General features: G+C 45.9%; 2 protein-coding genes across 8 annotated transcripts in view; one reads left to right on the top strand and one right to left on the bottom strand.

The window, feature by feature from the left end:
* The window catches only part of GGT1 (gamma-glutamyltransferase 1), a 45,621-nt gene extending 34,035 nt beyond the window's left edge, over positions 1–11,586 (top strand). For all 3 annotated transcript variants that reach the window (XM_067549996.1, XM_067549995.1, XM_067549997.1), the window contains exons 10-13: positions 602–729; positions 1,856–1,968; positions 5,426–5,539; positions 7,859–11,586. In XM_067549996.1, coding sequence (XP_067406097.1) covers positions 602–729; positions 1,856–1,968; positions 5,426–5,539; positions 7,859–8,002 — 499 coding nt within the window. In that variant the 3' untranslated portion in view covers positions 8,003–11,586. The remainder of the gene's footprint in view (positions 1–601; positions 730–1,855; positions 1,969–5,425; positions 5,540–7,858) is intronic.
* A 127-nt stretch (positions 11,587–11,713) lies between these two features.
* GGT5 (gamma-glutamyltransferase 5) overlaps positions 11,714–27,347 on the bottom strand; it is a 97,436-nt gene continuing 81,802 nt past the window's right edge. For 2 of the 5 annotated variants that reach the window (XM_067549999.1, XM_067549998.1), the window contains exons 4-12: positions 25,853–26,048; positions 25,064–25,221; positions 22,441–22,587; positions 21,837–21,952; positions 18,851–19,041; positions 17,703–17,800; positions 16,574–16,686; positions 14,097–14,207; positions 11,714–13,829 (exon numbers count right to left, since the gene is read on the bottom strand). In XM_067549999.1, the coding sequence (XP_067406100.1) occupies positions 13,683–13,829; positions 14,097–14,207; positions 16,574–16,686; positions 17,703–17,800; positions 18,851–19,041; positions 21,837–21,952; positions 22,441–22,587; positions 25,064–25,221; positions 25,853–26,048 (1,277 nt within the window). In that variant the 3' untranslated portion in view covers positions 11,714–13,682. Of the gene's footprint in view, positions 13,830–14,096; positions 14,208–15,492; positions 16,314–16,573; positions 16,687–17,702; positions 17,801–18,850; positions 19,042–21,836; positions 21,953–22,440; positions 22,588–25,063; positions 25,222–25,852; positions 26,049–27,347 lie in introns of those variants that run through there. The other 3 variants (XM_067550000.1, XM_067550001.1, XM_067550002.1) reach the window with 3 other exon arrangements.

The following is a 27,347-nucleotide window of genomic DNA, read 5'->3' as shown; positions in this document are numbered from 1 at the left end:
ATGGGAAAATATAAACAAAATACATGACACGGCCGTGGAGTTTTGGTAAAATACTGCCTCTCGTCTGGTAGAGATGGGTCTGGAGCACCTCTGTCCCTAGGGTGGTTTGGCTCCAGATTTCAACCTCCATATTTAGACAAGTTTGGGTTTTTGCAGGTTTGGTTTGGCAGGTTTGGTTTCCTTGTAAGGGAAAGCTGGGTCCTGATTCTCTGCTGCCCTCAGACCTTGTGTAGTTGCACATGCAAAGTGGCTGTAAACAGAGTTTCCCACTTAGTGTCTCCTTCTGTACAGTGAAGATTAAAACGTTTTATTAGCAAATGTTTAAGCACAAAACAATAAAACGATAGTCAAGGTTCAAAAAGCACAGCAATACACTACATAAGGTGAAAGGCAGTGGACAATAGGTTTCCCTAAGTCAGAGCCAGGAGTTGGTTCAGGCCTATCTGTTAGTCTGCTAGGAGCACCTCAATGCAGGCCTGGTCCTTTCAGGATGCTGTGGTCTCACTCTGCGATGCAGTAGTTTTATGTAATTTACAATTTACCTGATACTTGTCCTACAGTCTGGATTTGACATGCCTTCCCTCCTGCTCATTCTATTTAGCTTTGGCTCAGAAGTTCGCTCCATGGTGAGTGGAATCCTGTTTAATGATGAGATGGATGACTTCAGTTCACCTGACATTGTCAATGGCTTTGGGGTCCCTCCCTCTACTGCAAACTTCATCGAACCAGGTAGCGCTTAATTCCCTTTCCTTAGCCAGTCTTATGACTGCCTTTTGCATATGAATGTGATGTTGCCTGCCAGCTAGAGAGCATCATCCCCTCTCACTGACTCTGCAGTGAGACTCAGCTCTGTGGTCTCCGAAGTCCCTGTAACATGGGAAACAACTAAGTTCTGGATATTACATCACTGGTCAAATCACATTAACTACAGAGCACTCTTCCTTACTGTGATCTGTCTGCATGGGCTGACTGCGAGGAATACAAGCATTTGTCGTTTCAAAGAAAACACCTGGGACTTGCTTGTCCGCAGCTGCCTGAAGCCCTCACAAAGGTGAGCTCAAAAATCACTCCAAGTGAAATGCTCTACGACTGCAAGAGAGCTTTGGAAATCGTTGATCAGGGAGGCAAGTAAGAGTGGCTGTGGGAGGCCATGGGAATGGTGCGCAACCTTTTAGCATTCCAGAAAATCCCAGGGCTGCAATTAATTTGCATAAATATTTACATGCATTTGTATCTGTGTTTATGCTCCCCCTCCCCGGCATAGCTTTGGAATACAGCTCTGAATAAATGCACTATATTTTGCTAGCCTTTAAAGCCAGCTCTCTTCCCTTTGCTTCCCTTGTTTCCCTCTCTTTACAGGTGAAATGGATTTGGAGAGATACACCCCTTTATGTAAAAGCTGCCTTTTGCCAATGAGAAGGGCGGGTTATGGGGCAATGAAGATGAGATGGGGGCCAGGGGAAGAACCATGGCTTAATGCAAGAGAGCGTCCCCAATCAGATTTAAAGCTACAGAGGTTCTCACCGAGAGGGGAACATGACCAGAAAGGGCCCATTACTCAGGGCTCAGTTGTGAAGCTGAAGCCTGCCCTTCAGTGTATGTGTGCACACAGCTGGCACACTGAGGCGTACCCATATGTCTGGGGTGAGATCAGTCCCACCCCCTCAACAAAGTCAACAGGAGGGGTTCAGGAGATGACAGAATCCCCAGGCCCAGCTGAAGACAGACACGCGTGCACTGAATCAGCAGATCTGCAGCAGCAGCAGCAGCGTTCTGTATTTCTAGCTGAAGCAGACAAAAGTGGTGCAGGCCGAGATGCTGAGTACGTAATTAAGCACAAGTTAACTTTTTACAGGTAAACGGCCCCTGTCCTCCATGTGTCCATCGATCCTGGTGGATAAAACAAATAAGATCAAGATGGTGGTTGGTGCTTCTGGAGGAACGAAAATAACCACAGCAACAGCACTGGTATGTGTCACTGTGTGGGATGGATGAGGAGACGGGTAGGAGAGAGGCCAGACAAGGTTGGGAAGGAGGCTGAGTTATAAAACAAGGAGCAAGGTCCCAGTCCAAGATAATCACTGTTTATCCAAACTGGACATTCTGTCCTGCTGCTCACTGGGAAGGCTCTCACGATATTGCCTTGAGATTCACAGGTTTTAAGGGTAAAGGAAACATGGTGATGATCTAGTCTGATCCCCTGCAGAACACAGAACCTCACCTAGTAATTTCTGCATCAAGCCCATAACTTCCGTTTGAACTGCAGCATATGTTTCGAGACTTCCAGTCTTGATTGAAAGACTGCAAGTAATGGAGACTCTACAGCATCCCTATGTAAGTTCCTCCAGTGGTTAATTGCCTTCACTGTTAAAAATCTGCACCTTAATTCTAGTCTGAATGTGTCTAGTTTGTTTCCAACCATAGGACCTCATTATGCCTTTTTCTGCTAGATTAAAAAGCCATTTACTGACAAATCTCTTTCCCATGTAGATGGTAATAGACCATGATCAAGTCACCTCTTGGATTAAACTCAATAAAGTGATTTAAGATGCTCAATCTATGACGAAAGGTTTCCAGACCTCAAATATTCTTTGTAACTCTTTTCCTGAACCCTTTTTGAAGTGTGGACACCAGAACCAGACCCTGTTCTAATAATGGTCTCACTAATGGGGTATACAGAAATAATACGGTCTCCCTAAACCTATTTGATAGCCTCTTGCTTATATTGCAAGGATGTGATCACCCTCTTAGTTACAGCATCGTACTGAGAGCTCATTTTCACATAGGGGTCATAGGTAGCTATGTCCTTTTCAGGGTTGCTAAATTCCAGGATACTGTGTCCCATCTTGTGTGATCTTACAAGCTTTGTTTCTGTGGAGAACATCATAGTGAAGGTGTTGCACAAGAAGACAGCCCTCATATCACGTCACAACTGGGATGGAGTTGGGAGATCTAGGTTCTATCCCCAGCTCTGCCATTGCCCATGACTCAATTTCCCCATCTATAAAATGGGGATGATGATGCTGTCCATCTTTGTGAAGAGCTTTGGGTCTGTGGGTGAAAGGACTGCACAGGAGCTAAGTACTATTTAATGAAAACCAGAGTATGAGCTCTACTAGGGTTAGCTGCAGCTATCCTGAGCAGAAGCGTGTGTTCCAACTGAATCTTTCCACCCTGCTCTGGAGACTAGGGCATGCCACATTCCTTTGACTTCACCATTATTCTAGCTGCGTGTTTTATGTTTACATAGAACTTAAACAATACAATTGACCAACAGAGCAGGACACTGCTCTGGCAAATATGTATAATCCAATCAATACAAAATGTTAGTTTATAGTTAGTTTATAACCCTGTAGTTAATTGTTCGGTTATAACCCTAACAAATGTAAAAGTGCACAATTAAGACTCCTGTCCTAACCATCACAACACGATTTTCCCTTGTAACAGTATCTGCAATAGAAAACCTTCATTTTAGCCGTGCAAGATGTACCACTCTGCTGTATGCAGAAGTAACTCTTTTCTGCAATACACTTTATTGTAATATAACTCATGCAGAGTAATCTCATAAAATACAAATAGGTTGCTGAGTGTCCACATAATGCCTCCTGCATTCAGGGGTATTTAAAAATGCTACTTTAAAAAGCACCTGTTTGTATGTACAAACCCACTGTTGTTTACACAAATCCCTATACTCGTGAACATTCGTGAGCACATGAAAATTTGTATTTGCTTCTTTGCATGAGACTTCCTGTATGCAAAAGGGTGGATTTTTTTTAGACTTGCTGAAAGAGTTAGTGTGTCAGTAACATTTTGTTAGCAAATACCATAGTCTACTATTCTTTGGAGGTAAGGAATCCAAGTCACTTTGGGACAATGCTGCAAGCTTCTGTGGTAGTTTTCATGATGTGCCTGTTGGGGTGATATTGGTCCAACAGAAGACCAGCAGAGGCTGCTGTTGAGCCTCATTCAATATAATTTATGTAGAATTCATGGGACAATGTAGGTCAGTGGAACTCAACCTTCCCAAACTCCTACACTCCTTTCAGGAATTTGATTTATCTTGCATACCCCAAGTTTCACCTCACCTAAAAACTACTTGCTTACAAAATCGGACAAAGATACAAAAGTGTCACAGCACACGGTTACTGAACAATTGCTTACTTTCTTATTTTGTCTGTATGAAATTTTAATTTGTATGAACTTAGTGCTTTTTATGTAGTCTGTTGTAAGGCTAGGCAAATATCTAGATGTGTTGCTATACCCCATGGAAAATCTCTGCGTACCCTCAGGGCTACATATATCCCGGGTTGAGAACCACTGATCTAAGTCCCTTGCATCACAGGCATGCAAAGTTCCTATCTTCTCAAATACTTCTGTTTCTGAGAGCTACGTGGTCTGCATAGGAACTGCCCCTTCATGCATTTTTCCATGTGAACATACGAATGCAGGACTCTCAAATGGCTGCAGCACATACAGCTACAGCTCACATTTACTGGAACTCTGGCTTCATTGCAGCCCAATTTAGAAATGTGGATCCTCATGATTCACTGTATAAACTTCTTACGGAAGCAGCCTTACAAAGCATTAGTCTCGCTGGAGGAAGCTATTGTCTTTGTGCTCAGCTTCCTCTGACAAAGGCTGCTGTCCCCCTTTGGGCACTGCAGAGTGGTGGGGTGATGTGTGGTTATATCTAGCCTGCAAAATTCAGGCACTGACGTTGAATGCCCTAAGTTTTAGCTATTTTTATTTAGAGACAGAAGAGATCTGCTTAGCAATCGGGATCTGGATTTAGATTCTGAACTCCACCTCTAAAGCTCAGCTGTATTTGGGCAGGACCTGTAAAGACCATCTAACCCACTGCAGTTCTGCTTTTGGGAATTTGTGGTCCATATCACTTCTTGTTTATCGGCTTCCTTTGAGTACAAAGCACACAACTGAATTGCACGCATGGTTTTCCCAAGCTCATACAATGCACACAGCAGCTCTGTACCTGGGCCTAGCCCCGGTATCTGGAGGAGAGGCAAAGGAGGCTGTACAATAGTTGCTTTAAGCCAGTTTTTGAGGTCCTTTGACTCTAGGGCTCTTCTAATTTGCACCATCTGCCTGTAGCCCTAAGTGGCAGTTAGAAAAGCCAGGGATGAACCAGGCAGAAGGGAGCTTTGTCCAGTCTGGCTTCAAGGCAGAGGGTTGGGGAGATGATTTTACAGTGACTCTGAATCACCTGAGGATCTCTGTACATTGGGATGATCTCCTGTGTCCAGTTCAATCAGCTTTAGAGGCAGTATTGTATGGGCAAAGCAGCGCAAAGTTAGCCTCACATGCTGAGGAATCCGGTTCTCTTTCACTGCAGTATTTTTAGACACCAATGATAGATTTTCCTGGGGGCAGGTAACGTACTAATGCTGCGGCTTTCTGCTTCATCCAGACGATCATCAATTCCCTCTGGTTCGGGTACAATGTAACGAAGGCTGTGGAAGAACCTCGAGTTCATGATCAACTATTTCCCAATGTCACTGAGCTGGAGCTGAGCGTAGAGGAGGTCTGTCTGTCTTCTCTGGGAGGTATTGGGCTAGGGTGGCATGATGTCTGATCTGATCCTGCTCTCAGCAGGCACAGTGGGAATATTTTCACTATGTTCCATTGCGTGGTGTTTGTCTGAATGTTTATGGCCCTAAGAATTAAAGCTGAGCAAAACTCTGGCTTTAGTCCACAACAAGGAGTTCAAGGGCCGCTTTCCATCAAGCCCAATCTGCAGGGTTTGCACTCAGAATTCTGGCTGCAAACAGAGCCTGAAATGCCGATGCTACAGAGCTACCTTTGGATTTTCCTGCAAGTAATGCAAAGCTGGCCCTTGGCCCTGGGCAGCTCAAAAGCTTTTCAGAACATTCAGCCGAGCCTAGGCATTTGAATTTGGGTGAATTTCAATAGGCGTTGTATCTTAATGTATCTCTTCATGATACAGTAGAGTTGAGTATGAGGCAGAGTAGTTCTATGGCTCCTCAGGAGATACCCTTTCAGAGCTGAGACCACCCTTGGAAATCTGTAGATCGCTTCCACCAAAGGACTATACAGGTGACCTTTGCTGTCCTGTCAAACTGGGGCAAAACATGCATTAGTCTGGATTCAGAATGACAGATGCCACTTAACTCAAGCTGGCAGACCTGCTTCTCTAGTTCACTTCTCTGACACAGTAACCTCCCAGATGTCCTGCGGTCAGCCCTGGCTCAGCACTGTCTCTGCAAAGCTCCTCAACAACTCTAGCAGACAGTCTAGGTCTTGTGTGTTTAAAAACATATGTGCTTTTCCCAGGAGAAACTTGCTTTGTCCATCAAACTAGAAACACTGTGCCCAGAAACCTCTTTTCTCTCTGTGGAGGGCTAAAGGGGCTGCCTCTGTAATTACAGCAGCAACTGAAATAGCCATTATCAACTTTGGGACAGGTCCCTGGCCTCTAAAAGCTGGAAAATCACCAGGTCAACCTCAAAACGTGTCAGTTGGCTGGAGTGAGACAGAGTTTTCCTACAAGTGGCTTGGAGGAGGAACACCTGAACTGTTGTGTTGACCAGTGTTCAAAACGTCTCACTTACATAAGAAAGGCCATACTGGGTCAGACCAATGGTCTATCTAGCCCAGTATCCTGTCTTCCGACAGTGGCCAATGCCAGGGGCTCCAGTGGGGATGAACAGAACAGGCAATCATCCAGTGATCCATCCCGTGTTGTCCACTCCCAGGATCTGTCAAACAGGCTAGGGACACCCAGAGCATAGTGTTCTATCCCTGCTCATCCTGGCTAATAACTATTAATGGATCTATCCTTGAGGAACTTTTTTGAACCCTGTTATAGTTTTGGCCTTCACAACATCCCCTGCCAAACAGTTCCAGAGGGTGACTGTACATTGCGAGAAGTACTTCTTTTTATTTGTTTTAAACCTGCTGCCTATTAATTGCCTTGGGTAACCCTGTAGTTCTTTCGCTTTTGCTACACCAGTCAAGATTTTATAGACCTCTATCATGCGCTCCCTTAATCATCTCTTTTCCAAGATGAAAAGTCCCAATCTTTTTAATCTCTTCTCACAGAAGCTGATCCCTACCCCAGTAATTTTTGTTGCCCTTCACTGTACCTTTTCCAGTTCCAATACATCCTTTTCTGAAATGGGGTGACCAGATCGGCATGCAGTATTCAAGATGTGGATATACCGTGGATTTATATACAGGAATTATGCTAGTTTCTGTCTTATCTCGCCCTTTCCTAATAGTTCCTAAGGGTCTGTTAGCTTTTTTGACTACCACTGCACATTGAGCAGATGTTTTCGGAGAACTATCCATAAATGACTCCAAGAGCTCGTTCTTGAGTGGTAAACCCCATCATTTTAAATGTTTGGTTGGGATTTTGTTTTCCAATATGCATTACCTTGCATTTATCAACACTGACTTTCAGCTGCCATTTTGTTGTCCAGTCACCCAGTTTTGTGAGATCCCTTTGCAACTCTTCACAGTCTGCTTTGGACTTAAGTAGCTTGAGTAGTTTTGTATGCTCTGCAAATTTTGTTACCTCACTGTTCGACCCCTTTATCTTGAACAGTACTGGTCCCAATACAGCCCCCAGGGGACATCATTGTTTACCTCTCATTTAAAAAAAAACTGACCATTTTTTTTCCCTACCCTTTGAGAGCGAAGGTAGCTTGCTGGAGGGAGATGGTAGAACAGGTTTCTGTGGAACTACCAGAAGCAGAGGGGACCTGGCAGTGGGGGCAGCTCAGTGGCACAGTATACTTGTACATTGCATGTGAGGTACAAAGCATATACTGTGTGCATCCTTATGTGCCGCTCCTGTTCACCCTTTCTCTCTGTGTTCCAGGGCATAGAATTGGAACTAAAGAATAGAAAACACGATACCAAACGGACTAACGATGGGGCCGTTGTCCAGGTCATTCTGCGGACTGATGATGGCTGGGCTGCTGTGTCTGATTCCCGGAAAGGTGGCTTCCCAGCAGGCTACTGAACTGGCTCAGGCTGCTCTGACCTCCTGCTTCTTCACAGATCTAGTGACCAAATTGGGGGGAGGGAATACTTGAGTGCTGTGGCTCAGGGACTGTCACAGGAAAGAATGAATTTGTCTGTAGTTCTGCAAATGGATCCTGGACAGATGTTCTCAAGGGCCATTACTAAGGGTACGATTCTGTCATGGAGGTCACAGGCACCATGAATTTCCAGGAGCTCTGTGACTTCAGGGTTAGAGCAGCTTGTCAGCCCTGGTACTGCTGGAGCAGAAACTAGGTTGGGTCAGCTCCCCTGGGGCTGGAGCAGCAGTGGCAGATGTATAGCAGCTGCTGGCAGCCAGCCCCGGAGCTGGAGCAGTGGTGGTTAGCCCCTGCTGCAGGAGCAGCGGCTGGAGGTCAGCCTGTAGCAGTGCTCTGTTAGTCTCCCTGCTAGGATATCTTGTCGTAAAAGTCAGGGACAGGTTGTGAATTTTTGTTTATTGCCTGCACCTTGTCCCCGACTTTTACGAAAAATACCCGTGACAGAATCCTAAACTTAGCCATTACTGAGAAGTGCCTTACAAGAGATCAGTGCACTAACAGCAGAAATCTGCCAGAATATACAGCGCCTACCTAAAGGATCTAGTCTCTATTCCTGCCCTCTTTATACACACAGACCAGGGATTGAGTGAACAGCACTTGGAAGGTCCCCCACCCTCCAGCTGCAGAAAGTGTTCACTTATTTTTCAGCTTTATCCAGTCAGTGGCTGTCCTTCTCTGTCCTCCTGCAGTGATCGGATTCCCACAAGAAACACATGATGGAGTATGAATGGAATGTAAAGTACTGGCCATTCTAAACTGTAAACTAATTTGTATGGGGTACCAGGAAAGCAGTCTGAATAGTAACTGGGATTACCCTGCTCCACAAACTCATTTTTTTCTTTCGTTTTTAAAAACAGAGTATCATCTTGCTTCTCTTCTCAGGAGTTCATTAGGGATGAATAGATAGCTCAGGAAATGATGGTGACGATGTCTTTTATGTTTGTTTTTTATATCTCTTCAAAAGTTGTGAAGGGAGGGAAGAAGCTATCTGTTTGCTCAACTCCAAGGGCCTTTCAAATTCTTTTTCATCATAAATTTAACAGCCCTGCTTTCACCAATCGACGTGTCCAAGAGAAAGCAGGAGGTTCTATGTGACTCAGGCTGTACAGCAAGTGGGCACCTTGTTTCAATTCCTTCAGGTCCCCGAGAATAGGGACAAGGCTCCCTTAGTCTTCCCCTCTCCCCCATGAATTTCCAATTTGCCTCTCACTATTATCCCTTCTGACAGCATGCAAATTCCTAGAGTCCCAAGCATCTATGGGGAAAAAGGAAGGAAACATTTAAAGCTGATAATCATGGGATAAGATCCAGGGCAGCATGGCTTCTTGTTCACCAGTGAAAGTGTCTCAGTCACAAAACATAATTTCTTATGGAGGGATTTGGTTAAATCACTTGGATATTGTGTATAGCATCTAAACAGGATTTTTCCAGAAGGCCTGGGGAAAGCAGGAGCCCATCCTTAAAAATCAAAATTTGATGCAGTTGTATAGATTTTTTTCCCCCTTTCTTACCTGCAGCTTATCCCACAGACTTGACTATTGCAGAAGTTGTGCCTTTGGATGGGTGTGGAGCTGTGGTTTCAGCCAACCCTGTCTCCCTTAAACTTGAAGTTGCTTGTAACATTTAGCCATCTTTATAATGGGAATAAGAATATCCACCACCTTCATAACAATGAGCTTGGGTTCATGCATGTGTGTTTGCAATACATTTTGAGATGCAAGGTGGATAAATAAGGCCTGAGGATCCACAGGCAGTGAGGAATGGGCAGTATTAGCTTTCAGAAGCCCTTGGTATCTTATAGGATTGGTACTGAACTGCTCATAAAAGTGTCAAACCAGCTGCTGTCTACTCTCCAGTGTTTGTCTGAATTGGATGAAATCCAAGAACTAATATATAACTGGTGTACACAGGATTTAAAAAAAAAAATCTATTCAGTTGCAATAGCTGGTGCGATTAGTGATTCCAACATGACTTAATTAAAAATGAATGTTAACCTGAAATAGCCCTCTAACGAACAAGCTCAAGTCTCTTATGAAAAGGCTCAGATCTTAGTTACCAAAACTTAATTTCTTAAATATGAGGGGATGAAAACTTGCTTTTTCAAATTCCTTTTTTTTTTAAATGAACATGTCAGTTGAATTTATGTCTGTCCCATTCTATATAGGTTCTTTTGCAACAGGGAAAGGTTCTCAAACTTTTCCCAAGCAGCTCAAGGTTTAGCAGTCAATGTGTTGCTTTGATGTTACACAAAACTCAGCATGATTCTGTCAGATAGAAACTAACAAGTGCCAAAGTATGGACTTCAAACATTTGAACTGCACTGCACCTCCTTTTTTTTTTCAGTAACACCATAAACTTGCACTGACCTGTTATGATTGATTCAAGGTACCAGTACTTAAGTAGAAATTGGCTCCTTTTATTGTGGACACCAAGACAGGGAGCCATTCTGAAATGATTGTTTTAGCTTTGCCAAATCTTTATACTGACACCAGTTTTCCCACATCGCTCCAATTAAAGGAGCCTGCTAAGCAAGTGTTAAGCTGTTGCTATTTTGCAATCATTGATATGCAGACCTCCACAATTCAGTGTGCAGGGACCAGGGGTCCAGGACCAATCCATGAAAGCACAGTGCCAGGCAAGGACACCATTAAAGTGGTATATGTGGCTGTCGTAAGCCACCTTGAATTCCTTGGTGTTGAAGTGCCAGGATCTGGAATGGCAACGAAATGGAAATCATTCTGCTGGTTCCAGTCTCTAAGAACTGCTCATTTGGTAGAAGCGGTAGGGTCTGCAAGCTAAAAATTCTCAGCAGCTACAAGCCATTTGTAAAATAAGTTTATTAAAAATATAACTTTGTAAAACACTCTTTGATGGGAAAATAGAGTCATAGCTTCTGCTCACAGTGTCACATAAAGTCCATTGAATGTGGCAGTGTACAAATAAACTGCCCCCTTCCCTGGGCATACAATCATTGGAGAGGCTCAGGGCTAGAGCGAAGGGATGCTTGCAATCAGCCTTGAGGTGTAATATGGTAGCAAAAATATCTCCTGCCTACCTCAACCTCATTTTCACGCATGCTAAGTAGCATTCACCCACCCAAAAGAAACAGCTGTAATGCTACTTCTGTTCAGCTTAACTGCTAACAACTCAGCTCCTGCAAGTATCAGCCTGTAACAAGTATGTGAGTCCTTCCAACAAGCAGGGCCCCTAGCTTTCTGCATACTGACAAATGAGCGCTAGCCAAGCAGGAACATTCTTTGACAGTTTGCCATCCTTACATTTACGGCTTGTGCAGGAACGTACTTTAACCATGCTTCAGGAAAACATTTGCTTTATGCACTGGTCAGTGAGTAAGGCTGCTAGAACTGGGCCCTAAATGACACAAAGAAATTTGTTTTCCTGACAGACCATCAAGTTCCTGTGGTGGTGAGCCTAGTGCAACCATATTTCTGTATGAGCAACAGTATGATGCAGCTGTAGCCTCTCAGACGGTTGATGCAATAAAGACAGTTTCTTTGTGTACAATTCCTGAAGGAAAAAAGCTTGCTCTCTCGCTAGCAAGTTTCACTTGAACAGCATTAAAATGAAGCTAAAAGCCTGCGTTGGTTCTCCAAGTCAGTAGGGTGCTAGGTGGCAAACAAACATTTTATTTACATGATAGTGGCTCATGGTTTGAAACCAGATTGTTGGATGCCTGCCTTTTTCTTTTGATAGAGTAGTTTGTGGGGGTTTTTTTTAAATGGCATCTACTCAGCCATTTGTGACAAAAAGATAAAATATCTCTGCAAACCATTCTCACTATTAAGCATGAGTTTGATTATAATGATAATGAGCCTGGAGTAAAAAGACTAAGGTCTGACATGAATGCAACTGATTAACAGAATAGGGCTATCTTAGTGCAAAAACAAACCCAAAAAAACCATTATAAATGTCTTATAGAGCAAGTAACTCTTGCAACGTATATAATAGTCTCAAACAAAGGTTCCTGTACATGTACATTACCACTAGTGATTGTTGAGGCATGCTGAATATCGAGCCCTCTGGCTATTTTTAAAAAGCCCTTTAAAAGTATCAGTGTACAAATATAACCAATGTAACTGCATGACCAATCACACTTTGAGGCACAGATAACCTCTGAGGCCTCTCACGTCTGTGACTCCAAGAGCACCACTCTGCTTTCTTGCTCCAGGAGTATTACTGTGACTGTTTTTGTCATGTTCCTACACGTGTTGCCTCAAATTCTCTGGAAAATGTAGGTCACTTACAGTGGTTAATCAAGGGCAACTAGTTTTTGTGTGGCACAACTTCTCCTGAGGATATAAGCATAAAATGGACACAGAATGCCCAATACTGCTCTAGAACAGGCTGCATCATGTCTAATTGCTTTGGTGTGTGCTGTAAGAGGTTCCGTGAAGAGGAGCTCAATGGGTATTGATGAAGATGACATAGCAGACGGTCCTGCTGGAATATACTACGCTTATCTGCATCCTTATTTTAAAGGGTCTGCCCAGAACCCATTCACTTGAGTTTTGAAGAAATACTTATTTCCTTTGCTTGGGCGTCCTCACTTCAAATCAACCAAGGGCCTCTATTCTGCTTAACTACGGAATACATCTAGCTAAGGAAGAGCAAGGAAATCTAGTGAAGGCTTAGGGCTCCCCACCCTTAGGGGAAAGGTGTAAATCCTGGAAGATTAACTATATCAGTTCCTTCTAGAGGAGGAAAGAATTCACATTATCCACACTAATGCACAGTTACACTTTACACAGCTCATTTGCAAAGACTCCCTTAGGCAGCACCTAAGAAAGCTGCGGTGCTGCTATGGAAGTGGCCCTGACTCCTGTAGTAGCTGAGTGCCGCAACAGACACTGCGGTACATAGATTAGGTTTGTGAGAATGCTAATTTCAAGTGACACCCATGGGGCAGGCAGGAAGTCCCAGGGTGGCAAGAGCTTGGTAAAGAATTTTGTCACTCCATTATGGCGTTCCATGCAAAGCTGTACTGTGTAGTGTGGCCATGCAACATGGTGGTGCTGAAACACACCTGAGCAAAGAAAAAGTCTGTCATAGTTACCTATGTTGTATGAATGTTGAAAGCATCTTAACAACATACATGTCGCAATGGCCTGAGTGTAAGGTACCAAAGCCAGAAAGAAACCAATCCCAATCTGAGGATCTTCAGACTCTGGGGAAGATGCAGTAAGATCCCTGAAGGCAGCTCCCACCGACATTGGGCCTGGTCCCCCTTTCAAAGCTCTTACTGCTTGGGTAATTCCTGATATCTGGATTCATATTCTAAATTGCTGTTCTGTTCACAAAATATATTTCTATATATCACACAAGTCTTTGTCCTTTGTCCTCTGGGCCCAGCTAGCAGATATAATAAATGGAGGTATGATTCTAGCCACGACTGGCTGACTAGTGCCTGAAGGCAGCTTGCCGTATACTGGAGGATCAGTTGCTACTATGAGTCTCACCCACACTCTCTGCTAGGTGGCTTCAAGAAGTCTGACGGGTATAGGCGATAGCAGTGGTGCTTCCAGAATGGCTGGTGTTTCAGACTCTTTGGCTGGAATAAAGTGGTTGCTGTAGCACTTGTTCTTAATACCCAGATGACTTTCCCTTTTTCCTTTGATCAGAATAAGCAAAGATGCAGCTTCCTTCCTTTGAAATCCCCTGCACAACATTCAGGAAGAAGGTTGTCGTCTGTTCATGATGTCCTCTGTTCAGCAGTCCCATCTTAACAGCCTGAAAGGGAAAGGGCAGAAAAAATGAGGTAAGTATCGCCAGGGCCTCTGTCATGTGTTGCATCCAGGCTTATTCTCCCATAGGATGAAAACACATGTTGTGCAGCTGGTCCAAGGACTGGGTTTATACAAAAGTGACATCAGCTGGAAGTGGGATGCCTATTAGCGTTCAGGATGGTGACAGAAAAGGCAGCACTCCTATTCCTGCCAGTTACATTTCCCAAAGGTCAAGAAACAAGTGCAGGGAGAGCCAACTGAAGCTGCTCACCTCATCAAAGTGTGTCTCGAACTGGATCGAGTTGTTCATGGAAGCATGGAGAATTGGCATATTGATGGCCCGCTTCAGGTCATAGCCAAACCAGAGTTTGTTCATAATTGCCTGTAGTGGAACAAACTCAGCAGTTAATGAATGTGAAGGGTGAGGATCTTGGTCAAATTCTTGTCTCATTTACACTGGTGCAAACCCAGAGCAACTCCGCTGAAGTCACTGGGATATATCCTGTTGGTATGGCAGTGTAAATCTGAAATAACTCTAGAAAGTACTGATTTACACCAGTTATTTCAGCAGAATTTGGCCTAGATGTATTTCTTCTTTCCCAGTATTACCCTGTCACAGTTCCCAAGGTAACTGCACCTCTGATCCCTTCATTACCATACTGAAAGGTAGCAGAAGCTAATGCTAATTTCAAGTGACACGCATAGGACAGGCAGGGGTTTCCAGGATGGCAAGAGCTAGATAAAGAAGGTAGTTACACACACACACACACACACACATGCGTGTAACTCTGTCACAATTACCTATTTAACATGAATGGTATGGTCAGAAGCACATATAGAAGATACCTTAAGGGCACACTGCTGAAGTATCTAGCCATCACCTCTTTGAGGGCAGGAACCCACATTTCTCTCTCCTCAAACCAAGGATTTAGGCTGCAATTCACCAGCAAGTGTGAGTTCAGTTCAGTACTTGCAGGCCGGTTCTCTCTGGGGCGATGACAGGGCTAACTAGTGACCACCCAGCTTTCATAAAGCGAAGTACTATAAGCTTATTAAAAAAAAAACCATATCTTGAGAAAACTAAATCACTTCTGCGCATGCCTGCCTTGCCAGGTGTCACCCATCCTCCACGTGGAGACCGTGGCAGGTTTCTAAGAACTTCAGGTCCTCTTGCAGGGCCTGGTCTCTGGGTCACAGTCTCATGTCAGTTCTAGGATCGAGTGAGCATGACTGCTCTCCCCAGGTCTGGTTGGTCACTTTAGACAGTTTTAGCTCTCTGTCAGGCCTCTTGACCCTGGGCAAACTAGTATACACAGTTTCCCGCACAGGGCAAGCCTTTTCCAGACTTGCTACCTACCTTGCTACTTGCTACCTACCTAGCCTTTCCAGACTTGCATTAATTACCCTCCAGTGATTTTAGTTCCTGCAGGAAACCCTGTAACTCACAGTGCCAGAATAGAATCCCAACCTCATGAAGATAAACCTATAAACAGAGTGGATACTTTTGCTATTCCATGTGTCACATAAACAACTGGCCACAAAGGTGCTGTGCACTGTAACAAGGGGGAGCAGAGCTGCTCTATGGGCCACGAAGGGCTAGATAGAGCTTCCTTCAGCAGCCCAATACCCACCCTTGAAATACGTGGAGGGACAGGTACAAACACAGGTTTTCCCTCCACACCTCAGGACCCCCACTCACAGCTCCCGCTGGCCCAAATGAAAGAGACAGAGTTTTAATCTGTCTTGATTCTCCCTTGCCTCGTCCACAGCAGCACTTTGTGCTGCTATTTGAACATCAGCCAAGCTGCTCGGAATAATACCTAGAGCTTTCACAAGCGTCTGGAGTGAGTCGTTTTGTGGCTGGCAGCCAGGGATTCATTTTTCCTGCTGAGTTTCAGCCTCCTCTACAAACAGACTACACCCTAGAACAACGTACCCTAGGTGACAGGAGAGGGCTAGAAGGCCTAACGCAGGGCTGGTCTCGCCCATCCCTAACTTCTCTCATTCAAGGCTTAGTCAACATTTTTGGCCTTCAGGTTCTTCCTCAGTATCCTGTCAGAGAGAGGCCTAAACTAGCAAAAGAGGGAGGAAAGACTGAATGTGACTCAACATCCAAAGAAGATGGGTCAGACAGTGAAGGGGAGATTTGCCTCTTTTGTTGGCCAGAGGGTGACTCTGAAATCCTTTCCCCCGGCTTCAAAGCACACTGGGGACACTTTAGCTCCAACCTGTATGGAGAGGAGGTGATTTTCCCCACCCCCCCAACCTCTCAGGAGAGGCGTTTTTTAAGGATAGGCACTCAGGTTTGTGGAAGAGGACATGAGATGTGCAGGATAGCAGGAACATTCCGTCTTGTCTGGGAGATGGTACCAGCAATACCAGTTTCAATAGGCTCCCATTTCATTCTCTCGATCTCCAGTAGACATGTCATTTCTTGTTTTTAGCAAGAAAGCAGAAGCCATCCCTGGGAGGCAATGACAGAGCTGCCCTGAAGTGAAGGAAACTCATGTTCATGGTGATATTAAAACCCACTTGGGTTGATGGGCACCCAGTGTAGTCACACAGCCTGTGGGGCCTGCAGCACCCGCAAATAGTATTAACAGCACCAGCAAAAGGAGCTGCAGCCCCCGCTGCCCTGCAGGTAGATTTATGAATATTTCATGCATTTAGTGGGAGGAAATTCAAATGAAGAGCAGTAACTTGGTTGCTCCCTCCCAGGCCTGGGATAAGGGCTATGCGGTCACTCACCAAGGCAGTGGCGCTGATAATCAGATCTCCTCCGGCGCCTCCAATTACCAGTATGGAGTTACCATCTTTGGAGATGAGAATGGAAGGCGCCATGGCAGACGGGGGTCTCTCTCCTAGAGAAGATGGAAAATGAGTTATTGGCCCATCTGGCCATAGGAAAAAAAACAAAACACTTTGTTCACTGAAACTCTCTCTCTCCTCCCTGTCCCATACGGAACCTTGCCCGTTCCCCTCAGCAATTCAACTTGCCGTCAGTTGTTCCAGAAATACAAGTCTTGGGGATTTTTTTTTTTTAATCTCCTTTGGCCTGAGGCAACTCCTTGAAAGCCCAGGCTGCAAATAGAGGAGGCCTTTAACTATGAAGATGCTCTCACAGCTCTGCTTACTCCCGTAGCATGCTGCAGCCTCAAACTCCTTTGGGAAATGCTGGCACTAGACATCAGTGACAGGCACACCAATAGTGGAAGTCGGGCTATAGTCACTGTTCTGTCAACCTTTGTCACAGCTGAGCCCTGGAAGAGTTCCTCAGGGTGAAACTTAGCTGCCAACATGGAAAAGTATGCAACAATAGCCCCAGGTTTGAACACTTGATATAGACCTATGGGGTTGTACGGCTATAAATACACCTCTAGCACTGTAATAAAACTATTTACATTCTTGGTGGATGCAAGTGTCTTGTGGGGATTATTATTTGCCCCACAAGTGGGTTTTAACAGTTACACTCTAATTAGTCAAATCCTGTAGTCTGTGAGAATTGTGAAGCCATTGGGAGCTGACAGTAAAGACTGCAGCATTTATGAATAGTTGTTACTTTTCTGAGTTCAACTTCTCACTATTTTGCATCTGCTTTGTATCCCGTAGCCAGAAAATGAATGAAAGAGTTTTGCAGACCCAGGTACTCTCCAGTGGGATTTTATCCTGCACTAGTTCATGACAAACTCACATCTAGTTCTGGACAGAAGGGATCAGGGAGGGTCAGTAACCTCTGACCCTTGGAATGTCTCGCTGGAGATCAGCCATGTCATTTCTCAGGGCACACTTCTCAGGGACCTGAGAGCACATCCAGAGCTTTGTGGATGCTCACGGCACACTCTGGCCTTTTGTTTAGATAAGGGGCGACAGCTCTCACCTCCAGCGATCATGCTTCCTGGCTTCTTCTTGCAGAAGTCAGCAAGCTCATTATTTAAAATGATCCCAGTGCTTGGAGAATAGACCATTGAGCCAAACCTGAGTGGAGAGAAAGCACACGTGAGATGGGGAAGTTAGGGCCTGTTATGCTCAGGACTACCAACAAACAGAATACCAGAGAACCCATTGGGAATCCCAGAAGACTCTACGCTAAGCCCATATTCAGCATGGAGGTGATTCTACCACAGTGCCAATGCCTGAAGGCTGGGTTACCTTTATATTTACTGTTGTGTGGCCACAGGCTGTGGGGGTTGCTGAATCCACTAGCTGTAAGAAGAGACGAGAGTTTTACCTTTTGAATGGCTAAGTTCTGAAATCAGTGTAAATGATATGTCCTTGCGCTGGGCCAGAGACATCACTGAATGCGTGACAAAAGTTCAGGAGTAACTGAGACACGTCTACTTCCCAGGCCAGAGGAGTCCAGGTGGGTGCTTGTAAAAAAGTTGCTGGCTGCCACATTCTCAGTCAGTGGCTCAGTAGCAAAAACTGCTGAGCAAAGTGTTTGTCCTGTCTGACTCCTGAGTGGGTGTGACAGTGAGGTGGATTGGAGATACACCCCTTGATAGCAGGGGAGAGTTTCACTGCTCCGACTGGGAACAATCAAATGATGACTGGTTCAAAAAGTGAAGCTCAGAGTAAAATTGTCCTGTGAGTAGCTGTATCCCTGCCCCTGCCTTGCCTATTTCTGGGAAAATGTAACTCAGGCCGTTGTATTGTTCATAACCATGTTGGAAGCCAGGTAACTGGCTGTGTCAATTTGTTATACTGGACAATAGGATTGTGCATCAGTTTCAGTATAACCCACGACATCTGGTCCCCTCCCTATGAGTACAGCACAGCAACTCCCCACTTTCCCTATGAGTGCCAGCTGCCAGCGCGTGATGGCAACTTGCAAAAGAGTTCAGGTGGGGGAGAGACAGGTGAGACCTGAGACTGAAACCATTTTCCCAGCGTTGCAAGATGGGCAGCAGCCACCCTCCACATGGCAATATCCATTCTAGGACATTCCAGGAGCCCCTTTAACCTGATTGGCAGAGTCCCAGTCACACTCTCTCTGGATGACCAAATCATCAGGTTCTGGTCACTTACGGCTGGTTGATCGTGCTGGTGACAGATACAGCACTGCCATCTTCAGCAAGAATGGAGACATGGGAGGTGCCATGGCCTGGGATTCCTGGCTGTGAGAGATTGTAAAAGCTGGCCGGATGGTCACCTCTGTCATCTATGCGCTTCCTGACATGTTCAGCAAAGGAATTGGACAACAGTGTCTGAATCTCCACCTAGGAATAAAGGCAGGGCAGTGAGATGACCCTTCCAGTGCACAGGGATGCCGCTGCAAGCTGAAGAGGCCATAAGCGTTTAACTAAAGGTGAGGGAATTCAGAGACTCTACATCACATCTTCAGCATTGACAGCATCTGTCGCCCAACTGCTCCTCACAACCCGCCTCATCAAACAAGGCTAAGCAGAGCTATCAGATGCCACCTAGAATAATAACCAGCCCCTCAACAAATGATAACACTCTGGCAAACAACAAAGGCCAAAGCCTGTAATCTAGATCCTCTTTCCTTCTCAGTAGACGTTTGCTTATGCTGTCTCTGCTTGGCCTGTAAATGGAACTGAACCATGCTTGGAGGCATCTCATGCATAGTCTGGCATAAGTAATAACTGATGTGCCCATGGCCAGGTGCCCCAGAAGCTGAAGGCAATGTCTGGCCAAAATTAGATTGTACTGTCTACCAACAAGGAGAGACTGTGGAATCTGTGATATGGGAGGAGCACTTTCATCTGAATGGAGTTGAGGTCGGTTCCTATGAATTCTAGCCTCTGTACCAGTGTTAAGTTCAACTTTTGTTTGTTGATCTGTAGGCCCAGATTCAGAAACAGGTTCAGTGTGGTTTGAGTGACTCATTGGGCCTTGTGAAGGACCATGGCCCTGAGAAGGCAGTGGTCCAGGTAAGGATAAATCATGATGCCTTGAGAGAATAAGTGGGTTGCCACTACCAAGAGGACCTTGGAGAATACCCTAGGGGCTGATGAGAGGCCAAAAGGGAGCACTCTGTAGAGGTAGTGGTCCTGGCTCAGCGTGAATCTGAGGTAATGTCTGTGACTTGGGATGATGGAAATGGGGAAATATGCATCATGAAGGTCAGAGGGCCAAGAACCAGTCTCCTTTATCTACTGCTGGAATGATCACTGATAGGGTGACCATCTTGAATTTATGCACTTTGACATATTAGTTGAGCGCTTTGAGGTCCATTATGGGTCTCCAACCTCCTTTTTCTTTGGCTCTGAGATGTACGGCACAGGTTCTATGGCTTCTACACTGAGGAGATGAGTTACCTCTTTGTGTTGTAGACTCACATAAGAATGGTCCCTAAAGAGGGGCAGGGAAGGGTGTTTGGGAAGGGAGAGGGAGGAGAAATGGATGGCATATCCATTCTGGATGATCTCCAGCATCCACTTGTCAGAGATTATGTGTCTCCAGGTGCTGTGGAATGGGGTAAGGCAGTCTCCGAAGGGATGGGCGAGGTTTTCCAGCATGAGATGGTGACAGTGTTCTATGGGGCCCAGTGGTTGGTAACAAGGCTGGTCCAGCAAGGGAGGTTGTGGATCAGGTGGACAAGACGCCTGATGTCCATAGTGAAATTGGGCCCAATATGGCAGGTGAGAAGAGTGGTGGGAACCCATGTCCTCCTGTTCACTTTCTGACTCCGATGATGATAATGGCAGTGCGTGGCAAGGAGACAGCAGTGAACCAGAGACTCTGGGTGAGCTCTGTACCATGGTTCCAGTACTAAGTAAGGGCAAGTCTGATGCATTGGACACAGAAAGATCTGTCGCACCAGAAATCCGGTGGTGCACACCCCCCCAAAATATCGGTGCTTCTTCTGTTCCCGTCGGCTCAGCGCAATGTAAACAGCGCGCAGAAGGGAAGCAGAGCAATCGACATGAGTTACGCAAACTACTCTGTGTAGTTTGCGTAACTCCCATCGACTGCTGCCAAATTGCGTGGTAAGTGTGAACCAGCCTTCTGTCTTTCCTGGACCTGGGCTTCGGTTGTTGGCATGTGGAATGTGCTTTTGCTCCAGGCAGCAAACACACTGAGTGTCCATCAGTTACTGAGATAGATTCCTTGCAACTGAGGCATTTTTGAAGCACGAGGAGCTGGACGTACCTTATCCAAGGGGGTCTCCCCCTCACCATGGTTGGTGGGAGGCAAACCCTTTCTTCTTCATTTTTCTTTCTTCTTTTTTTAGGAACACCCAAATAAAATTTAATCAAATTAAAAAAAAAAAAAAAAAAAAAAAAAAAAAAGGCTTCAAAGGAAGCTAAAATTAACATATCTAAAAGGAGTTAATGATCCACAGCTTTAGCTCCCTCTCTAGCCAGGGGCAGTTGAGAAGGAACTGAGGAGAGTTACCCACACACATGGGCTAGCTTCATGGCAGGCGAGTAGCAGCGCATGCGCGGGTGGGACGGGCTGCTACCAAAGCCCTCCGATCAGCAGCGCAGGGACGCAGAGACACCTACAGTGGAGCGTCCATCGGGACACTACTTGAGAAGTAACATTTAACACTGCACTGTAGTGTTCTAATGAACTAAATGACTTTGTAGGTCTTTTGTAAGGTTCATCAGAGAGAGTGTAAAGCATATGATTTTATGACAAAGAGGTTTCAAAACAGAAACGACAGCCATGCATCAAAGTTCTGTAGAATGTAGGAGAGAAGAGCATGTAGGAGAGGCTCCCCGTTAACAGCTGTTCTCCACGACAGTGTTTTCTATCAACTATTCAAAGGACAGTCAGGACCGGAAGCCCAAGTTTGCACATATTCATCTTACAAGTAAGAATCCCATTGAGATGGCAGTGCACTGGACCAGTGAGCTGTGAAACTTTATGGGTTTGGCTGTTGAATCTTATCAGCAAGGAAACATTGACTGGACTTTAAAATATACAGACAATTAACATCAAATTGATTTCCATTTCTTCTACTCCCCTCACTGATTGTGCCACAGGGACAATCTGAGATCTGCAACAGCATTTCTGGCTGCCCCATAGCACTGTGCTGGCTCACCTGCTCTATGTGTTTTGACTTTTGCCCATTGCCAAACTTCAGGGCCTCTGCAATACGATGGTAGGTCTCAATCATCCCATTAGTCGACTCCATGGACTCAGGTGTGAATTTAAACCCTTCAGTACAGGATAAAACAAAGAGATTAATGGAGTAAGGAAGACAATCAGATTCATTGTATCATGAGTCCTAATCCTATCTCCTCTTCCTGCCCCATATCCCTGTTCTTAATCCATCTCCTCCCATCTGAGAGGCATGGTCCTGCAGGTTGAGCCCAGGCTGGGAGCCAGGAACACCAAAGTTTTAATTCCTACTCTAAAACCAATTATCTTTGTAACCTTGGGAAAGTCAGTGTTCCTCTCTGCCTCTGTTCCCCCAGCTTTATAATGGGGATAATGATGCTTCCCTACCTCACAAGGATGTTGTGAGGATTAGTTGGTTCATATTTGTAACATCCTTTGACGATAAGGGCCAAGTAGTAGTATTACATTGTGCTTCTGATCTTGTCCTGCCCCTGCCCCTGCCCCTGCCCCTGCCCCTGCCCCTGCCCCTTGTCCTGCCCCTGCACCCCACCATACAGAAATCTGCCTTTCCTTTCACAAGTTACCTTTCAGTATGTTGAGGATGAAGAGGAGAATAGCGCCCCCAGAAGGTGGTGGAGGGGAATACATTGTGTATCCACTCAGAGAAATATTCAGGGGTGTCATCACTTTTGCTTGGAAATTCTTGAGGTCACTCAGCGTCAGACTGCCATCTTCAAGAGAAAAAAAGAGAAGCACATGGCATTAGTGTGTTAGCTTACTCTATTGGTATCTGCCATAGGAAGAGAGAGACAGAACCCCTACAAGCCTGATGAATACTTATTACGCCGGCCGCAGCATCCCCCCATCTATCTTTTGCCCTTCCTCTTTTGTGTGTCAAACCCAAGGACAGCAAAAAAAAACCAAAAAAAACCCTGATACAGCTGGTGAAACTACTGCACAGTGGCCATGGCTGAATGACGAAGCAGAGGCTGGGTTCCAGGTTCCACTCTTGGGGCTGAGCCAGATCACATCTGTCCCCCAATGGAAAGGGAAACAGCATAAGCTGCCCTGCTTTTGGAGCACCACCTGCTGGCTGGCCCACCGCCAGTGCTGCCATCCCCCTAATGAAGGACAAAGTGAACCCAGACTGAAGAGGAGCAGTAGAGCTCTCAGACTAGGAACAAAAAGGAAAAATATTACCCAGTGACCGTGTTTTCTGCACTTAGACCGTCAACAAGACATGAATAAAGTGCAGCAACCGGTTGGGAGTCTATATCAAAGAAAAAAATAACCACCAAGTCAAACAGCAGACTCATCCTCTTACTCCTCATCTCATATCAGGAGCCAAACATGTGGGCAGAGTCAGCTTCCTGACAGTGGTGTACCATGGGTCTCCAGCACCCGGCGGCCAATGTTTGTATTTGCGCCTCCCTGCCTCATGTGCCCCCCATGCAGGATAGGAGGGGTCTCCAGCTCCCACCAGAGGGCACCGCCCCACAGCTGCCCTGGAAGGAGGGTGAGGTCTGTACCTGCGGGAGAGAGAGGGGGACATGCCACTTTCCTTCTGTGCAGGGGATTTTCTGGCGCTAATGGCGGCGACTCCCCTGGCTATGGCTGGGCTCCACTGCCCCCCACCCACTCAAGCCCTGCAGCCCAACTGGAGCCAGCACCTTAACAGGGCCTTATTTTCAGGAAGAGCTCAGCACCCACCCTCTGAAAATCAGGTCCTTTCAAGGTATCTCATTTGGGCACCCAAAAACCAAAGCATCCCAAATCATTAGTCACTTTTAAAAATCTTGGCCAAGACCACTATTCCCAGCTCTGCCAGTGTGACCTTGTGACCTTGGACAGGTCACACACAACCTCCCCCCCACTGCTCTGTGCCTCAGTTTCCCCATTTATAAAATTGAGATAACTTACCCGCCTTTGTAAAGCACTTTGAGATCTTTGGGTGAAAGGCTCTACATAAGTATTTTTATTAATTAATTATAATTATTATTATAGAATCACAGAGATGTTGGACTGGAAAGGACCTTGAGAAGTCATCAAGTCCACCTCCTGTGCTGATGCAGGACCAAGTAAATCTAGACAGTCCCTGACAGGTGTTTGTCTAATCTGTTCTTTAAAAAAAACCCAGTGATGGGGATTCCACAACCTCCCTTGGAAGCCTATTCCAGAGCTTAACTACTTGTATAGTCAGAAAGCTTTTCCTACTATGTAGAAGAGTTCCAGAGGAGTAGTCGTGTTAGTCTGTATACAGCCTGCTGAAATTAAATTTGTTAGTCTTTAAAGTGCCACAGAACTCTCGTTGTTTTTCCTACTATGTAACCTAAATTTCCCTTTCTGCAGATTAAGCCCATTACTTTTTGTCCTACCTTCACAGGACAGGACACAGAGAACAACTGATCCCTGGCCTCTTTATAACAACCTATAACTTATTCCAAGACTTATCAGATCCCCCTCAGTCGTCTTTTCTCAAGTCTAAACATACCCAGTTTCTTTAACATTTCCTCAAAGTTAAGGTTTTCTAAACCTTTAATCATTTTTGCTGCTCTGCTCTGGACTCTCTCCAATTTGTCAATATATTTCCCAAAGTGTGGCATCGAGAGTTGCACACGGTACTCCAGCTGAGGCCTCACTAGCGCTGAGTAGAGTTAGACATTACTTTCCATGTGTTACATACAAGACCCCTGTTAATACACCTCAGAATGATATTAGCCTTTTTTGCAACTGCATCCCAATGTTAACTCGTATTCAATTTGTGATCCACTGTAACTCCCAGACGCTTTTCTGCAGTAATACCCCCTCACCAGTTATTCCCCATTTTGGAGGTGTGCATCTGATTTTTTTCTTTTTAAGTGAAGTACTTTGCTCTTATCTTTATTGAATTTCATCCTGTTGTTTTCAGAACAATTTTCCAACTTGACAAGGTCCTTTTGTATTCTAATCCTGTCCTCCAAAGTACTTACAACCCTTCTCAGTTTGCTGTCATTTGGAAAATGTATAAAATGCTCTCCACTCCATTTTCCAAGTCATGAAAATATTGAATAGTACCAGACTGAGGGCTGACTCACTGCGGGACCACACAAGAAATGCCCTCCCACTTTGACAGTGAACCACTGGTAACTTCTCTCTGATTACAGTCTTTCAACCAGTTGTGCTCCCACCTTATAGAAATTTCATCTGTGAAGTGTAATTGTTACCTACTTTCATTCCGTATGTCCTTCACCAAATCCTGTGCTATCTTGCCCTCATAAAATTCTCTGGCTCCCTTCTCTGCTACAGCCTTCAGCGTATTCAGCAGGGCTGGCCAATAGAACGTTTCACCTTCGTTTAGGACTCCATCATTCTTACAGAACAGCTTGCTGTTAAGAGAGAATGTCCATTAGTTCAGGTTTATAGCATGCATGTGATTATTTCTCTCCCCTAATGGAATCTCCCATTTGCCAGCCAAAGCTTGTTTCTCTTGTGTACAGTTTGCCTTTGTTCTCCAATGCATCTGAAGCTCCACCTTCCACTCGGTGCAGCCAGGGCAAGGCCTGTCCTCATACAGTGCCTCTCCCTGGGCAAGCATGTCTCCATATCAAGTCCCACACAAAGATTCCTCACTCTGGGCCTGAAGCTGCAGCCTTTACTCAAGTAATCCCCATGGGAATCCTCACATCAGTAAGGACTGCAAGTTTCTGCCCTCTCAGGGGACAGCTGCCGTAATGTCAGTGTCCTTCAATAGAGGCAACCCTCATGCAGCCAGTCCCCCATCTCTCATTCTCAGTGTGGGGCTGTGTTTACTAAACCTCCCTGTCACTCTGTGCCAAGCCACTCCAGAGGGGTTAAAAAAAAAGAGATTTCTATTCTATTCCCCCATCCCTCCAAAACAGATCTTTCCTTCAGCTGCAAAAACTGACCAGTTGCCAGCCGACTACTCTGAATTCAAGCCCCCTGCAGGGCATGTTCTTGTCCCGCCCCCCCGCCCCCCGTAAAATACACTTCTCTTACCACAAGGATGAATGTTTCAAAGACTTATTTAACAGCTTGTGACTGAGAAATTTGCTCAGCACTTTCGGAATTCTGATTCCAGCTGTCAGAAGCTTGATTGTTGGTTCAAACAGCGATTTCCATGGCAACCGGCCATAGCGCCTGTGGACTTCTTCATATCCGCGAAGTTCCCCAGGGACTGCAATCCACTGGCTTCCTGCACAAGGAGTTATGATATTACCCACTGCAGTAACCTCTCTCCCCGATCCATTAACCCTTTGACAGCCAGGTGGAGGCCACCACTCACAGCTATGACACGGAAAGAAGGGAAGCAGAATCTAGCACCAGGAATCTCCAATGGTTTCAAGGCGTGGTCCACCCCTTAGTAGGGAAATTGTCTCATGGATGGACAGCTCCTCATCCCATTGATGACAGCACAAGCCATCGCCTCCCTCCACCCCTCCCCCATTCAATCCCACTGGTGATAGTACAGGCCGTCCGCTCCCGCCTCGTTCCATTTGAGATAGCACAGACCACTTCCTCCACCCTTCCCCATTACTGATAGCACAGGCCGTATCCTCCTCCCCCCGCAGCCTGGCCCGTTAGCGATAGCACAGCAATTGCTTACATGGAAAAACAATGTTTGGGAAGTTATTTAATACATTTCTAGCATTTGAGCAGCTGGACACAAGTCAGAGAGCCAGCACCATGTGACCAGTCAGTTCACCCCAACATGGCAACAATTGCTCCTCAGACTAGCAGGGGCACAACCAGAGTTTTCCCAGAGCTCTCTCTCCCCTGCCCTGCACCCACCCTCAACCTCTCTCCACCACATATTCTCCCTGCTCTCAGCCCCCCACCCGTTGCCTCTGCACTCAGCCCTACACACAATCCCCTCCAGATGCCCTTCACCCAGCTCTGAGCTCTTCCCCCTGCACCCAGCCCCACAGTCTTCCCTGCCCCACAACCAGCCCCAGCTCTTACCCAGAGAGGCTGTCAAGCTGAAGACCACCATCTCCACTAGGGGACAGGCATTTCTGGGAGCATCAGGCCACATCCTCCTCCTGCATCTCCGCTTCCCCAGTAAGCTCCAAAAGTCTGGATTCAATCCTCCCACACACCTGGGCACTGGGGGTTCCTGGTGCCCCCTGCTCCATTTCTCCCTGGGGGTTGACAGAGGGGCGGCCAAGCCAAAGTTCCAACTCTGGCCAAGGAGGGGCCTGGGACCTTTGGGCCCTCCCCCTCGTTGCAACCCTGAAGACTATCACTATAGGCCACAGCTTGAGAACCACTGGCCTGCTGGACAAGGCACAGGGCAGGAAACTGTAGTTGGGGGTTGAGGGGTCTATTCTCATCTCTGCCACTGACTCACTGTTTGACTTTGGGTAAGCTGCACAGAGTCGAGTTGTGGGTGGCCTCTGCACAAGTTGGGGGAGCATGCATGGGGTCTTCTCTACAAAGCACCCCTATACAGAGGCCAGTCACTTTTGCAGCCTGTGTGATGACCTGATTCCTG

Source organism: Emydura macquarii, unplaced genomic scaffold, assembly GCF_026122565.2.
Source record: "Emydura macquarii macquarii isolate MOO-44397 ecotype Brisbane River unplaced genomic scaffold, CSIRO-AGI_Emac_v2 contig_1254, whole genome shotgun sequence".
Classification (NCBI taxonomy): domain Eukaryota; kingdom Metazoa; phylum Chordata; order Testudines; family Chelidae; genus Emydura; species Emydura macquarii.
The sequence above is the reverse complement of the archived record's forward strand: the minus strand, read 5'-3'. Positions and strand labels throughout refer to the sequence as shown.